This window comes from Monopterus albus, unplaced genomic scaffold (genome assembly GCF_001952655.1).
Source record: "Monopterus albus unplaced genomic scaffold, M_albus_1.0 scaffold223.1, whole genome shotgun sequence".
Taxonomy (NCBI): domain Eukaryota; kingdom Metazoa; phylum Chordata; class Actinopteri; order Synbranchiformes; family Synbranchidae; genus Monopterus; species Monopterus albus.
In genome coordinates, this window is record NW_018128103.1 from 572,281 (window position 1) to 586,671 (window position 14,391).

General features: G+C 41.4%; 1 protein-coding gene across 6 annotated transcripts in view; it reads left to right on the forward strand.

Moving 5' to 3' along the window:
* The window catches only part of depdc5 (DEP domain containing 5, GATOR1 subcomplex subunit), a 29,487-nt gene that overhangs the window by 3,587 nt on the left and 11,509 nt on the right, over window positions 1–14,391 (forward strand). For 3 of the 6 annotated variants that reach the window (XM_020619571.1, XM_020619575.1, XM_020619574.1), the window contains exons 8-33: window positions 258–327; window positions 1,304–1,382; window positions 1,526–1,587; window positions 1,689–1,758; window positions 1,855–1,927; window positions 2,019–2,122; window positions 2,222–2,296; window positions 3,479–3,613; window positions 3,737–3,798; window positions 4,338–4,411; window positions 4,505–4,574; window positions 4,677–4,713; window positions 4,822–4,942; window positions 5,064–5,287; window positions 5,443–5,643; window positions 6,148–6,283; window positions 6,387–6,478; window positions 7,563–7,622; window positions 8,603–8,786; window positions 9,137–9,297; window positions 10,026–10,146; window positions 10,779–10,946; window positions 11,488–11,710; window positions 12,226–12,362; window positions 12,454–12,553; window positions 12,812–12,874. In XM_020619571.1, the coding sequence (XP_020475227.1) occupies window positions 258–327; window positions 1,304–1,382; window positions 1,526–1,587; window positions 1,689–1,758; window positions 1,855–1,927; window positions 2,019–2,122; window positions 2,222–2,296; window positions 3,479–3,613; window positions 3,737–3,798; window positions 4,338–4,411; window positions 4,505–4,574; window positions 4,677–4,713; window positions 4,822–4,942; window positions 5,064–5,287; window positions 5,443–5,643; window positions 6,148–6,283; window positions 6,387–6,478; window positions 7,563–7,622; window positions 8,603–8,786; window positions 9,137–9,297; window positions 10,026–10,146; window positions 10,779–10,946; window positions 11,488–11,710; window positions 12,226–12,362; window positions 12,454–12,553; window positions 12,812–12,874 (2,902 nt within the window). The remainder of the gene's footprint in view (window positions 1–257; window positions 328–1,303; window positions 1,383–1,525; window positions 1,588–1,688; window positions 1,759–1,854; window positions 1,928–2,018; window positions 2,123–2,221; window positions 2,297–3,478; window positions 3,614–3,736; window positions 3,799–4,337; window positions 4,412–4,504; window positions 4,575–4,676; window positions 4,714–4,821; window positions 4,943–5,063; window positions 5,288–5,442; window positions 5,644–6,147; window positions 6,284–6,386; window positions 6,479–7,562; window positions 7,623–8,602; window positions 8,787–9,136; window positions 9,298–10,025; window positions 10,147–10,778; window positions 10,947–11,487; window positions 11,711–12,225; window positions 12,363–12,453; window positions 12,554–12,811; window positions 12,875–14,391) is intronic. The other 3 variants (XM_020619572.1, XM_020619573.1, XM_020619576.1) reach the window with 3 other exon arrangements.

The following is a 14,391-nucleotide window of genomic DNA, read 5'->3' on the forward strand; positions in this document are numbered from 1 at the left end:
TTCATTTTTATAAAAGCATTCAGAGTGATTTGAATGTGTACTATGTACTTTTCTGAGCAGAAACCCAAATTAGCCAACATACAGTAAGCATTAATAAAAATGACAAGGGGGCAGTTATGGTACAAGAACTTTCCTAAGACACTGTGGCTTTGTTTTACCTTGTTCTCTTGGTGTACAAAGGTGTTGACTCAGATTTCTGTAAGATGTAGAGGATTTTGGTGTCTCCTTGCATGGTTATAGAATTTTTGATTCTCTAGAGCCCAGGCCAGTGAACTGTGGGTGAAGGGAGAAAAAGTGACCTGCGGTTACATCAGTGAAGACACCAGGGTAAGTATCATACTAAACAGTTCAGAAGGCAAAAGCTCAGGAAGCTTTCAGTGTGTGGATTGGACTTTTTTAGATCACAAAACCTTAGCATGTTAGGCACTATTTGCCACAATTGTACTTTTATTCAGCATAGAAAAGTCTTTTGAAAATAATTACCAGACCATAATGGGATGCAAAACTAATTCTAAAACCCAAATATTTTACCACTTAAAATCTATTTAAGGCAGGCAACTCACAAGTCTTATGACATGAAAAATCTGTGAAAAATCATTTTTGAATGAATTACTGCACACAAGTTAAGAAATGCATCACATGACGTGGTTGGCAGCTGACCGAGGAAGAAGGTTCATCAGTGCTTAAGTGCTTTGTGTTTGTTCAGTACACACACTTACAGTCACTTAGCATGCTGGAGCAGCAAACAAATATGTCTTAAGGCAACACTAATAAAGATTTGCAGTCCCACCGCTCATATTAAGGCGGTGATTAGCAGTGGTCCTGGAGACGCTCAAGATAATTCAAACATTTTTCAACCTTATGTAACTTTACTGCTGATTTTGCCAGTCTGAAGTTACTGAACTACAACCTTGGTTCAAGGAACGTTGTCTTCACGGATTTCTTGGATGTCTGAAGTTGAGAAAGGGGAGAACTACCACAAAGGGACAGATGCTTATAATACAGTTTTGCTTAAACAACAGCCCTAACCATATTTAATCTCAATGTTATGAAACAAACAAAACCAGCATATTGTTTGAAAATGACATATAAATTGATGATTATCTAATTTGTTGTTGTTTAACGTGGTATTGATCAATGAATCATTTCAGCACTATACACCAGTAATAAACGAATGAATGCAAATCTGGGAATGGAAGCTAATTGTTACAGCATGCATGTAGCTCTGTTTCCTGTCAAATAGTCACTGTGTTCATTATGTTCAGAGCATTAATGTGAAACATCCCGTCATCTTATAATACAGGTGGTGTTCAGGTCCACATCTGCAATGGTGTACATCTTTATCCAGATGAGCTGTGAGATGTGGGACTTTGACATCTATGGTTAGTTGGACCTCTCTGCTTGGTCATTCACGTATTATAAGCTTATTGTGTCTTTTTATGTTTGTTCTTCAATGCCACAAACGTTCTCATGTTGACATGCTGTCTCTGGAGGAGCATGTCTTAGCTGAATGTTTTGCTCTCAGGTGACCTCTACTTTGAAAAGGCTGTGAATGGTTTCCTGTCTGACCTTTTTGCCAAGTGGAAGGTTTGTGATTTTTGTTTGTGTGACTTTCTATTAGGCAAACTTTAAAATTTCCCCCCAAAGTTAATTACTAATTTATAAAACGTTCTGTTTTAATGTTAAAGGAGAAGAACTGCAGTCATGAGGTGACAGTTGTACTCTTCTCGCGTACATTCTACAGTGCTAAAGCTATAGGTAAGTCTTTTTGCTTTACCATCTCAATGAGTTGTGACTGATTAATACTGCAGCCATGTGGGAACATGGCTATATCTGATGTATGATTTTCCTCAGATGAATTTCCTGAGATTCTGAGAAGCTCTATCAGACAGGATCACACGGGACGTTTTTATGAAGACTTTTACAGGTGAGCATACTGTGTTAGCCCTTACTTGGAGCACAGCGGAATTACACACTGAGTGACGGTGGTGTTTGACTCCTAACTGTGCTGTGATCAGGGTCGTAGCTCAGAATGAGAGAAGGGATGAATGGACATCATTACTGGTCACAATCAAGAAGCTTTTCATCCAGTACCCTGTCCTGGTGCGACTAAAAGAAGCAGGTAGTCAATGAGACGAGTGTTTAGCTGAATAATGGAGCATTGGATCAGGTGCCGAAAAATTTGTAACTAAAATCTCGTATTTATTTGCTCTCATGCCAGATGGTTTTCCGGTGGGTTATAACTCAACTGCTGCTCAAGGGAACTACCTAGAGGCCATTAACCTTTCCTTCAATGGTATGTAATCTAATGCCGGAGTAGAACTGCTCTCAGAAAAACTCAACATGACAGTTATCGCATGTAGGATTTGTTGTGTGCACTGTGCAGTGTACACTAAGCATACTAAAGTAAAATGTCCTATTTGTAGAATTTGCTGTATGTCACCATCTCTGAGTGATGTTTTATTTCCCCAGTACCAACAAATGGCTGGTTAGTTATTTCCTAAGCCATGTTTCAAGCTGCCTGATAATCAGACTGATATTTTATTTTGTTTCAGTTCATTATAACAGCAGTTTAATTAAACTGTTTTAAAATATTTTCAAGCAACCTAACCTATGGTGGCAGTTATGGATCATGTAGGAACAGTCACACCACATAATGAGATGTGTTTTGCATAACTGTCAGTTTCAAAAGAAGGCATGTGAAGGCCGAGTGTCTGTCTTTGTTATTCTACTGTCCCCTTTGGCTAGTGCATCCTTTCCTTGTCTCTGGGTTATGAGTCCTCAGGACCATACAATGTGATAAAACAGACAGGAAAAAAGATATTCTTGTATGCATGTAGCCCGTTAATTAACTAAATACAGAATAGTCAGTCAACGATACACATCCCTGAACGGTGTCCTCACCCAAGCAAATAGCAGATAGTTGGCCTGACACAGAGAATTTGCATTGTACAACACTACACTGAAGAAAATCTTGAGGGTACTTATATGACTTATAGGGCACCCCATTAGGCCCAGAGGCTGATCCTGCTCTTGCTCACCTAACTACCATTTCCACTTCTCTCAGTGTTGGTGCGTTGGTGTTCATAGACTGCTCTACTGCCCCAGTGGGGGCATATCTACTGGCAGACCTAGCTGCCTATCCCTGTTTTTATCTGCATTTATCTTTTCAGTGTAAGCCTCCAGTTCTCTCTTAGGCACTTTCAAGGTGCCACCTTTCTCCTTATTAAATAGTGCATTGGTGAACTTGTCTGCGTGGCTTCTCTCTCCGGGTACTCCGGCTTCCTCCCACAGTCCAAAGACCTGCAGCTTAGGTTGATTGGTGACTCTGAGTGTTGGTGTGTGTGGTTGTTTGTCTACATGTCAGCCCTTTGATAGACTCGCCTGTTTATCCTCTTCAGAATAAGTGGTATCGATAATGGATGGATTGAATTTCATGAGTCAGTCTTTCACCAATTAGTCACCATGTCTCCCACAGTATTTGACAAGCACTACATCAACCGTAACTTTGACCGTACCGGACAGATGTCAGTGGTCATCACACCTGGGGTAGGAGTGTTTGAAGTTGACCGCCTGCTTATGATTCTCACCAAACAGCGAATGATTGACAATGGTGAGTGTGACGATAGAGACACGCTTCAAACATGACCTGAACAAATCTACATGTTATCAATGAATTAAAGGTTTGTTGTTTGAAGTTAAAGTATGCTGATGACAAATACTCCCCCTTCTTTAGGTATCGGGGTAGATTTGGTATGTATGGGGGAGCAGCCATTGCACGCAGTGCCGTTGTTCAAGGTAACACATCCAGAGTACCTAGTCTCTAAAGGCACTAAATCTTTGGTCTTCAGGCTGTGTTTGAGGACGTTCAATTTGAAATAAACTAACAGACACTACATTAAAGTGCCAAGTGTCAGCGTTATTTTGAACAGGCTTACATCAGTACAGAAAAACCTGTGTGAAGGATACGACTCCATATGCCCAAATTACGAGGGTTTAAAAGTAACTGGACACTTGACTACTAAATGTTTCTTGGGCAGGCAATGAATTCCCTGCCAACAGAAGCAACAGGATGAATGCAGAGGTGTACCGAAGGAGAGTGCTTGCTCCGATTCAGCCAAATTTATCAAAACTCACTGGACAACATTTCATCATGGAGCAAATCCTAAACACACAGCTGAAGCAACCAAAGAATTTTTCAGTGTGAAAAATTTTATTTCAAATCGAATGTCCTGAAGCACAGACTTTGAAGAGAAAAAAAAACGTGTAACTGTTCAAATACATATGGTCTAGATTATACCTGTTGGTTAGTGATGTGTCTGCCATTTTCTCTGTAGCTACATAACAGGATGACACCAGGAGACTCTCGTGTGGGGGATGACTATAACCTGCCTCACTGGATCAACCACAGGCAAGGCAGCTTGACTGATGACATTTCAAATTTTACATGATGGTGTACTCAATTGATCTGTATCTTGTTGGCATCTGTGTCTTGCACACTCAGCTTCTACACCTCCAAAAGTCAGAACCCTTGTAGCTCCTTCACGCCTCGAATCAAACTGGCCAGCTATAAGGTACCCTTACATTTTGCAGCACTTTTTTTTTTTGTACTTAAAAGGTTTGAAAGGGGTTTGTTGTAGGTTTTAACAGCTCATTAAAATTATAATTATTTCTAGCTTCATGCCGAAAAATTCAAAAGCAGCAAAGACCACGGTGAGTTGGAACTGTTTATCTCTTGGACATATTTCTAATTTTCTAAGGCAGCACTTAGTCAAGTGACTTCATCTTCACTTCATCCTTCCTCTTCATGACATCTTTCAGCTCTCTGTGTTCCAAAGGACTCTGACAACAGCCTGCCTATACAGGTGGACTATGATGCCTATGATGCTCAGGTGTTCAGACTGCCTGGTCCATCACGAATTCAAAGGACCACCAACCTCAGGTGTCTTACTGCTTGCACAACACTAAACTCCACACAGACACTGCAGAGAAAGACGTATCCTGCCTCTTGAACCTTGTGCACTTTCAGCCCAGTTGAACAGTAGTTATGGTTTGTCTTTCAGGATGACTCGAGATAAAGAGACAAGCGGGAGGAAGAGCTGGGGCTCGGTGGACGTCAGTGCAGGCATAGGGGTGTCCCCTCCCGTACGCTCTGGGGGCCCTGAGGAACAGCGTAGTCTGGCCTCTGATGATAGTCTGGGTCCTGTGTCCAACATGCTTCTAATACCCCGCATGCCTCCTGCCCAGTATGAAGTCAGTAGTTCTCTGGGATACACAAGCACTAGAGGTAACTTCCCCACAGAGGTGTAGTCTGGAACTGTGGCTCTGATCATTGCACCAGCTCAGCTGGATTAGTCCAGTGAATTTTTAATGAAGTGTGCTCGGCCTGTTTACTTTGTCCATCCCATTCCTGTTGTCCTGTTATGTTATTCTGTTGTTCAGAGTTGCTAGAAAAGATGATGGACCCTCAGCGGGATTCCAGTGCTCCAGGCAGGTTCACAGTGGGAAGTGCTGAGTCAATCCTGCACATCCGACCAGGAGGTTTCACTCCTCAGAGAGCTCTCATAAACCCCTTCACCCCATCCAGGATGCCCATGAAGCTCACCTCTAATCGCCGCCGCTGGATGCACACCTTTCCCGTTGGTGAGGTGACACACCATCCTCGATGCCTCGTGCAGTCAGAAATTTATGAGTAGTAGTCAAGGTATGAGTTGGCAATTGTAGCCTAGTTGAGCACTTCACTCACTACCGCTTTGTGGAAATGCATATTTATTTAACGATGGCATCATCTCTTCCTCATCACTGTCTTTTTATCCTTTCCCAAAAAACTGAATCTATCAGGAAAGTTTATCTGTGGCTGATTCAGCCATAATTTATGATTTAGTGAGGTTTTAAGGAAAGTCTAATGTTTCTGTGTCATCAACCTGGTAGATGATGTGTGGTTTCAGTTCGTGTGTTCACAGTAGCCTTAGTGTAATCATGCATGTGTACAGTGTATTACATACAGTAGAAGTAGGCAACAAATATACAGTATATACAGTAGGTGTTGTGATACCAGATCAGAGTCCAAGTAAGAGCAAGAGACTGTAGCTATATGGTCAGCATTCATCTAAGCAGCAGAGTGTATGTGCCATTGTTGTTCTTCAGGTCCTTCTGGAGAAGCCATCCAGATCCATCACCAGACCAGACAAAACATGGCTGAACTACAGGGCAGCCCGCAGAGAAACCCTGCCCACACCTCCGCCGAGCTGCTGGAGCTGGCCTATCACGAGGCCACTGGAAGGTTAGACACACCTATCACAGGGAATAGACATTTTCTTTGTAAACAATGCTGGCTTGATGCACAGACAGCGAGATGAAGGCTTGTTATTTCTCTTTTTTATAAGGCGAAGGACCTCAAGACAAGCAGGAGAGAATGGTCTTTACATTGGTGGGGGGGTGGAAGAGTTCACTGGAAGTCCAGGAAGCAACAGCAGTGGTGATATGCCTACTCAAAAACAGTGTCCTCCTTTTAATATTATATATTATTAATATATAATTAATAAATACATTATAACATATATTCTGTAGCTTTCTGCAGAGATGTTGGAAGCACACCAGACTGGTGGCACAGTGGTCATTTATTCAATAAAGTAATAAAGACATATATAATGTGTCAATATCAATGAGGCTGGCAATATTCAGTTTTTTTTTTTTGATTGATCTTAACTGATCTTCTAAAGTATTTTGTTTGGAACCAGAGCCTGACATGTCATAGCTGTCTGTACCTTAGAGAATTGCTGTTAAAAGATCAATAGGCCAGACTATTGCACAATATGTTCCTTCATTACCATGAACACACACTGGTTTATTTTGACTCAGCCCCACATACATCGTTTAGCGGCCACAAATACTCACTACAACAACAAACGTGTATTACTCCACTGAAAATAGTCCCGCCCAATGCGCTGTTCTGTTGTGCTGTTCAATTCTGTTTGAGTGACGTTTGCTAAAAGCTACGGCTACCAGCTCTTTTAGGAAATTACAGAATTAAAAACAGTGAAACGGGGTACTTGTGAGCTATTTTTTAACCTTCAATAAGAACCAAGGAGCTTGGTTTTGAGTGTCACAGGTAATAGGGATGTCAGAAACTGTTGAGATGGATTAACATATTGTTGGTTTTGGTCTTTTCATGGGTTTTGTTAACACCATCCTTATGCTTATGCTAGAGTATTTTTATTATTTATTATTACGTTTATATTTTACATTACCTACAGTTCAACTCAGCCACTGATGGAGATTCACATGTTTTTGCTAAGTAGCTGCTAATGTAGCCTGAAGAGATGAGTATCAGGCTCGTTAGGTGTGGCCTACAGAGGGTTTCTTCACACACACCCTAGTACTCCCCAGCACTTGTAAGCATACAGTACTTTGAAGTGGAAGATTACAAGATTATGTCAAACTGTGATGAGCATTTTTACTATTTTCTGACATTGCTAGTGCAAATGATTAATTGGCAATGACATTATATGTTATAAAAATTGTAACTGCTGATTTTTTGTTTCATTCTTATTTCTGTACAGGAACTCTGACTAACCGCGGCTCCTCATTTGAAGACTTCTCCCCCAGTAGTGCCAATCCAAGTGAGTTTATCTTGCTTTTATGAAAACAAATACATGTCAGTCGAGTTAGTCACAAACATTGTCATGTTGTCATATCTGCGGGGCTGATAATCACTAAACTTAAAGTGATGAAGACAATAAACCTTCAGAGGTGTCTTTAACCTGTGGGGGCTTATTCAGCTTCAGCAGGCTGGTTTCTCCACCGATCATCTGTCTCCTGGGGCTGCAGGTATAACCAGCTATTCCAAGTCATGTGGTTCAAGGTTACCCTCTCATTCTCCATCTGTATCTTCTCTTTACCTGTTCGACTCTTTTCTGCCTCTTTCTCGGGGCCTTCTTCAGTTGATATGTAACTTAATTCTTCTGATGAAATATTACAGGGTCATCATATCCTCTAATTAATTTGCCCTGCCATAATGTTCCTATACCAGGACCTGTTTGCACTGAGCAAGCCTGATCTCATTCCTGCATGGCAGTGTGCATAGTATGTGTAACTGTAAATGGGTGCTTCTGTTAAACCAGTCTTTCTCTTGCACACAATATTTTAACTGAAGGTTTGTGCACCATCTGAATGTTTGCATGATGTGATCTCTTTGCTTAAATTCACTCAATCAGTTTACAGTTCACACCTTTGCTGAACTCAGGACACATTTCCACTTGCTTCTAAGTGATGCTGATCACAGATCGACTGTCACAGAGCCATACAATCTGCATGTCTGATCACTGCTCCACAACTACAAGCCCCTCAGGAGTCATGAGCGGGGGCAGTGAGGCCAGTAAAATAACACTTTCCTTGTTTTTTTTTTCTTCCCCTCTCTTCTAATTTTTTTTGTACCTTCATCTTCACTTTTTTCTCGTGTTCATGTCTTTATCTTCCCTACTTCTTTCTTTGCTTCTCCAAACATGCCCATGTACCTCTCCCCTCTGGGTACATGCATTTGTCTTTGCTGTGGGGATTTTGTGTGTGTGTGTGCGTGTGTTTGGTGTGGGTGCTCCTGAAGCCCTGCTGCTGTCTGCACCCCCGATAGTGCCCAGCTTCTGCTGCACAGTTGGGGTGGACTGGAAGTCTCTGACCACACCAGCCTGCCTGCCCCTCACCACCGACTACTTCCCCGATCGCCAGACACTGCAGAATGACTACACTGAAGGCTGCTATGACCTGCTGCCGCACAGTGACCTGGAGAGGTAGACCGCATCCTGTCTTTAAAATAAAACACTCTTTAGCCAATCACTTTGTGCCTGTGCCAGTCTAACAGACAATAGTTCTTCATAAGCTCACATGCTCATGGAGCAACTCTCGACCAAAGAGTTGTGTACTGGATGCGGGTGTTTGTGGCTCAGGAGGTAGAGCGGGTCGGCTGCTAATCGGAGAGTTGGTGGTTTGATTCACTGCTTCTGCAGTCCACATGTTGAAGTGTCCTCGGGCAAGACACTGAACCCCTAGCTGCTCCTGGTGGCTGTCCCATCAGCTCGTGGAAGTGAATGGCAGACCAATAAGCAATTCACATGTTTTCATGTTTCTGTCTTGTCCTCAGACGTGAAGATGAAGCACCACTGACGAGTGCGTCTCAGGTGTTTGAAGAATTTATCTGTCAGAGGTTGATGCAGGGCTACCAGATCATTGTTCAACCAAATAACAGAAAACCACAGCCTGCTGTAGCCACGCCGCTTGGCAGCAGCCCTCTTTACTCCAGAGGTGACTCACAGTAACATCAGTGCTTTGTTACATGTATATTTGTTCAGTTCCTTTACATTATTGCTGTATCCATTGCTTTAAAATGTTGGGAGAATATCCATTACTTGTTACCTTTGATTTGCACATCCATGCTTACGTTAATTAATATAAACTTGGTAATTAATTTCTTGGACTTCATTTTTTGTGTCCTCTGCTTCTGCCTCTGGTAGTTATTTCCAGCAGTGGAAATTAACAACGTATAATTACCCATACTATCATCAAGTATGATTTTGAGGTATTTTACTTAAGAATTTCCACTTTATACTTCTTTATTACATTTTCAGAGGCAAATATTAGCCTTTTTACTCCACTACATACATTAGTTTATATTATTTGTGTGTACAGCTGTAGTTACTAAACAGATTAAGATTTTACATTCAAGACATTAGATTTTTTTTTTTAAAACAGTATTCAATTTACAGGAATATTTGTGGTGACTGGAAGGGAAAAGCCAGTTTACATTCTCTGGTTTCAGCATTTGAGAAAATACTGTATATTTCTGTTTCTTAAGATACAGTTGTAGAAACATACAGTTGTTCTTGTTTGATTTGTTCATTGCAAACAGCAGAAAGTTTATACATTTTGCCAATACACCTAATTAGCAATGGAAGTTGAATAATTTTGACTGCAGCTGTAAACATCAACAAATCCATGGTTATCGTATGTGTCCTCTTTTTTTGTGTTTTCAGGTTTGGTGTCTCTGCGCCGGGCAGAGGAGGAGGAGACAATTTACTGGCTCAGTATGGGCCGGACATTTCATAAAGTGTGTCTGAAAGACAAGATAATCACCGTTACTCGTTACCTGCCAAAGTGAGTGCACCAGGCAACGTCTTACACAAACATAAGTCTGCATTCATGCTATATGTAACCTCCCGACTGGATGAACAGATGAACACATTTGGAACAGGTAATTCCAAATGGTTTGCCAACATTTTCTCACCGCTGTAGGTGCAGGAATTATTTGCTGCCCCTGTGCCTTCCCTTCAGTGTGACAACTCATGCTGTAAACACTGCCAAAAAAGTGTGTTTGCTGTCAAATATAATAAAAACATAGCTTTACATTAAAACAGTGAATTCACTGAACTATTCTTAATGAAGGGACAGAAAGCATTGATTTTGTAAGCTAATTGTTAAGTCTACATTGGTTAGAGACAGACTGAAGTCAGTGGGGAAGGACTTATTAAACATAGGTAAAGATGCTTTTGTAATGTGGCCAGAGTTGCTCAAATCACAGGGTTGAACAGTCTACTGGATGTTTAAGGGCAGAAGTATCTTCCTCAACTTACATGAACATGAGGACCAGTGTCAGTTATGCTGAGTCCTGAGTCAAACTTTTCAGAGCTGTGTTCTCCCACCAAGATAAAACCAAGGAAAAACTAAGGAATTCCCATTTGGTAATGTATGTATGTGTGTGTGTGTGTGTGTGTGTGTGTGTGGTTCAGGTACCCGTATGAGTCAGCTCAGATCCAGTACAGTTACAGCCTGTGTCCTCCTCACTCTGATGCTCAGTTTGTGTCCTGCTGGGTGGAATTTGGCCATGAAAGACTAGAAGAATATAAGTGGAACTACCTGGATCAGTACATCTGCTCTGCTGGCTCAGAGGACTTCAGGTATTCTCCCACACTCTCACACGCACTCAGCATACATTTACACAGGAGCTCGTCAAGGTCAAAGCTCAAAGTGTTTATTTGTCATATGCACAGTTAGGAAACATGTTTTCCCTGTACAATGAAATTCTTACTTTGCCGTCCACATGAATGCCACAAAATACAAATGAAACAAATGTCAAAAGTACTCTGTGCACTTGTTTAATTTGTAAATGGTTTCAGTTAAAGGAAATAAGTCTGGTTTCACATTTTGACATCCACCAAAGAACTGATCACAAATTAGAGGATGCTGTGCATTATATATATCTGTAAAATAAACTGAGGACTTTTACAAAACTTGAATCAGTTTGGCCCTAGTTACAGTATATAGCATAAATTTACTCATATTGACCTGATGGGCAACTAACAAGGCTCTGAATTTATGCTTCTTTATAATTTGAATATAATTGTTGTAATTACTTCTTGCTTAATTTTTAAATAAATCTTAGAAATGAATAAGCATCCAAATCTCATCTCATAGCCTTCCTTTCCTCTGCCTTCCCAGTTTAATTGACTCTCTGAAGTTCTGGAGAACTCGCTTCCTTCTGCTGCCAGCTGGGGGGGCCCGGCGGGTGGCGGATGGAGAGGGTCACTGGGATGTTTATGGGGAGGGAGCGGGTGCTGGGATGGGTGGCAGCGGGGACTGGGTACTGCTAGATGGCTTCATCCGCTTCCTGGAAGGTCTCAACCGCATTCGACGACGCCATCGCTCTGACAGGATCATCAGAGTAAGGCTCTCCCACTTTACATCCTGTTTGTACATGAAATACTGAATGAAAAGACCTTTATAGTTGCTGTCCACTCAATGTTTGGATTTACATGGCCCATTTTTAAGTGACTTCAGGCAGCCTTTGTTAAGACTTTATGCACCTGACAGGAGGGTTATAGTTACTAATTTTTCAAATGTAATACATTTCCATTTGACAGTTGTCAGTTCCGTTGTTTTGAATTGAGGTGGACACCAACTGAGTTCATACTGATCATATAATATTTTGCATAGCACTTCCATTTTTGTTACTTTATACTTGTACTCCACTACTTTTTAGTTACTTATGAAGAGCATGGTAATTGCGTGAACCATGATGCAGTCAATTTAACTACCCAACCGAAAATAAAATAATTAACATTAGCTCTAACTTGACCACCTATAACATTCAATGTGGGGAAGCTGTTGCTCTCTTAATATTTACATGTATTATTCTATCTTTAGATGCTAAAAGTGTTGTTCCCACTTTTCACATAGCAGAAGGGCACACAAATGAAAGGACTGCAGGTTACGAGTCCTCTCCCTCCATATCCTACCGAACCCGTGCCACCCCCTCAAGGCAAGAAAGGCACATCGGCTTTGTCAGCCCTGCTGGAGATGGACCAGAATCAGAGGTGAGTGTCCCCTGGGCCTGCAAGCCAACATGCTGGTTGCATTTGAGCAATAAATGTCAGTCTTTGCTGCTTTTTTAATGCTTCCTGTCAGGACGCTGGAAGAGCACCAGCAGCAGACAAAGCCCTCAGCAGCTCTCAGTGACCTCTCCAGTGTTACCACAGCTTTCACATATGTAGACAGTCCCCGCAAGGTCAGTGCCTTTTCTTTGTGTGGATCAGAAGAAGTCGTTCTGCTTTAGGCATTTAGCTTTTGCAGCCTCATCTGAATTTATTTTTACCAGCAACAAATACTTCACCAAAATGATTTGCTGGTGCTTCAGTGTGGGGCTTTTGCTCTTGTATCTCTCCTTTCATCTGCTTTTTTCTCTATGCCTCTGTTGTGTTTTCTGTTCCTGTCGCTGGGCTTTGGATTTTGGATCCTGGGTTATGTTCTTCCTGTATGCTGACAGGACGCTGCCTTTATTATGGATTTTATTCGTAGCCCACGCTCCTCCTACATCTATCACCCTCAGGTCAGTAATGAGGTCCCTGGGCATCGCTGAAGTTGTGTGTATTTGGTGTGTGTCCTTGTGCTGGAGCTTCTCTAACTCTACTCTACATTGCTGCATGAGCATGCTGTGCAGAAACACTCTGTGGGAGTCATGTGGTTTTTGCCTTGCAGTGCTTCTGTTACTTAAGTGTTTTCTGGTGGGTAGTGACACTGTCCACTCCAACACTGGGACCACATGTAATCCATAATGTCTTTGTGATGGTTCAAGCTGTGTAAAAACCTACCACGGAACTATTTAGACATAAAATTCATTCAGTCAATTACAAATGTAATGCGCTCACAAAATGTAAAAAAAAAAAAATTAGCAAAATCGGAATTCCGGTTTAGAGGAAGATGCTGATTAACTGGAGCAGTTCATAGATCTAATAATAACATGCTAAACTCAAAGCTAGATTGCTAATAGCAGAGAGGAGGCCTTAAAAGGTATTGTTTTGAATTTCATTTACAAAAAAGCTCAGCAGGGTTTCGGGCAGAATTCGATCTCAGTTGCAGGTCTGTAGCATGATTTGTTGTCTCACAGTAGCAAGTTTTCCTTGCACCCTATAAATTCAAACATTCTGTATCAGCATAACTAGAATATTACAGGGTGGGTGGTATGTCTTTTGTGGATGTTCCTGTGCAGCTTTTGCCTAAGCATTATGTACATTTAGATCCAAAAATACTGAAATTAGCTCTATCTCACAAAGGTGAAGGAGCCTTTAAAAATATTCCTGGATCACAATGATGATTGGGATCAGCACCTAAATCTACTGGATTGTTCAGTGGGTCATATTCTACCTCTCCAAAATAAATTTCATCCAAATCCATTCATTACATTTTGAGTTTATACTGTTAACAAACAAAACGGCAACAAAAAATGCCAGCATAAACAGGCAGAGGTAAAAAATATTGGTGCAGCTTAGAAGTGGTGATAAATAAACAGATTATTGTGATTGTTACAAACAGACTGCTGTCTTCACTTCAGCCATAACATTATAACCACCTGGCTAATACTGTGTACACAGGGGTCAGCGCAGCAGTTGGTTGGCGTTTGTGTCACTCTGCAGCTCACTGTGCATCTTCTGTGGATCTGTTTTCTTCCATAGTTACAGTGTCAGGAGGAGCAGGGATGTGTCAACCATTCAGTGAGAAACTGATGTAAAAGGAAAGAAAACTGTGGACTAGTTAGATACTTTTTTTTTTTTTGGACCACACTCCCTCCCGGTGTGATATCATCACTATAGCCCCACTGACTCTTTCTCTTCATAGGGACCAGTGCACAGTATTTCTCATTTTCAACCGTTTTAACAAAGGTTCAAATACATTTTATTCTTTTGAAAAGTACAAATGGAAGTTAAAAGTTTAATCTACAGTAGATCAACCTCATCATCAGTGAGCCGTGGGCGTCCATGACCCTGTCACCAGTTCACCATTTGTCCTTCCTTAGACACTGTTGGTAGGTACTAACCACTGCAGACCAACAACACCCACCAAGACCTG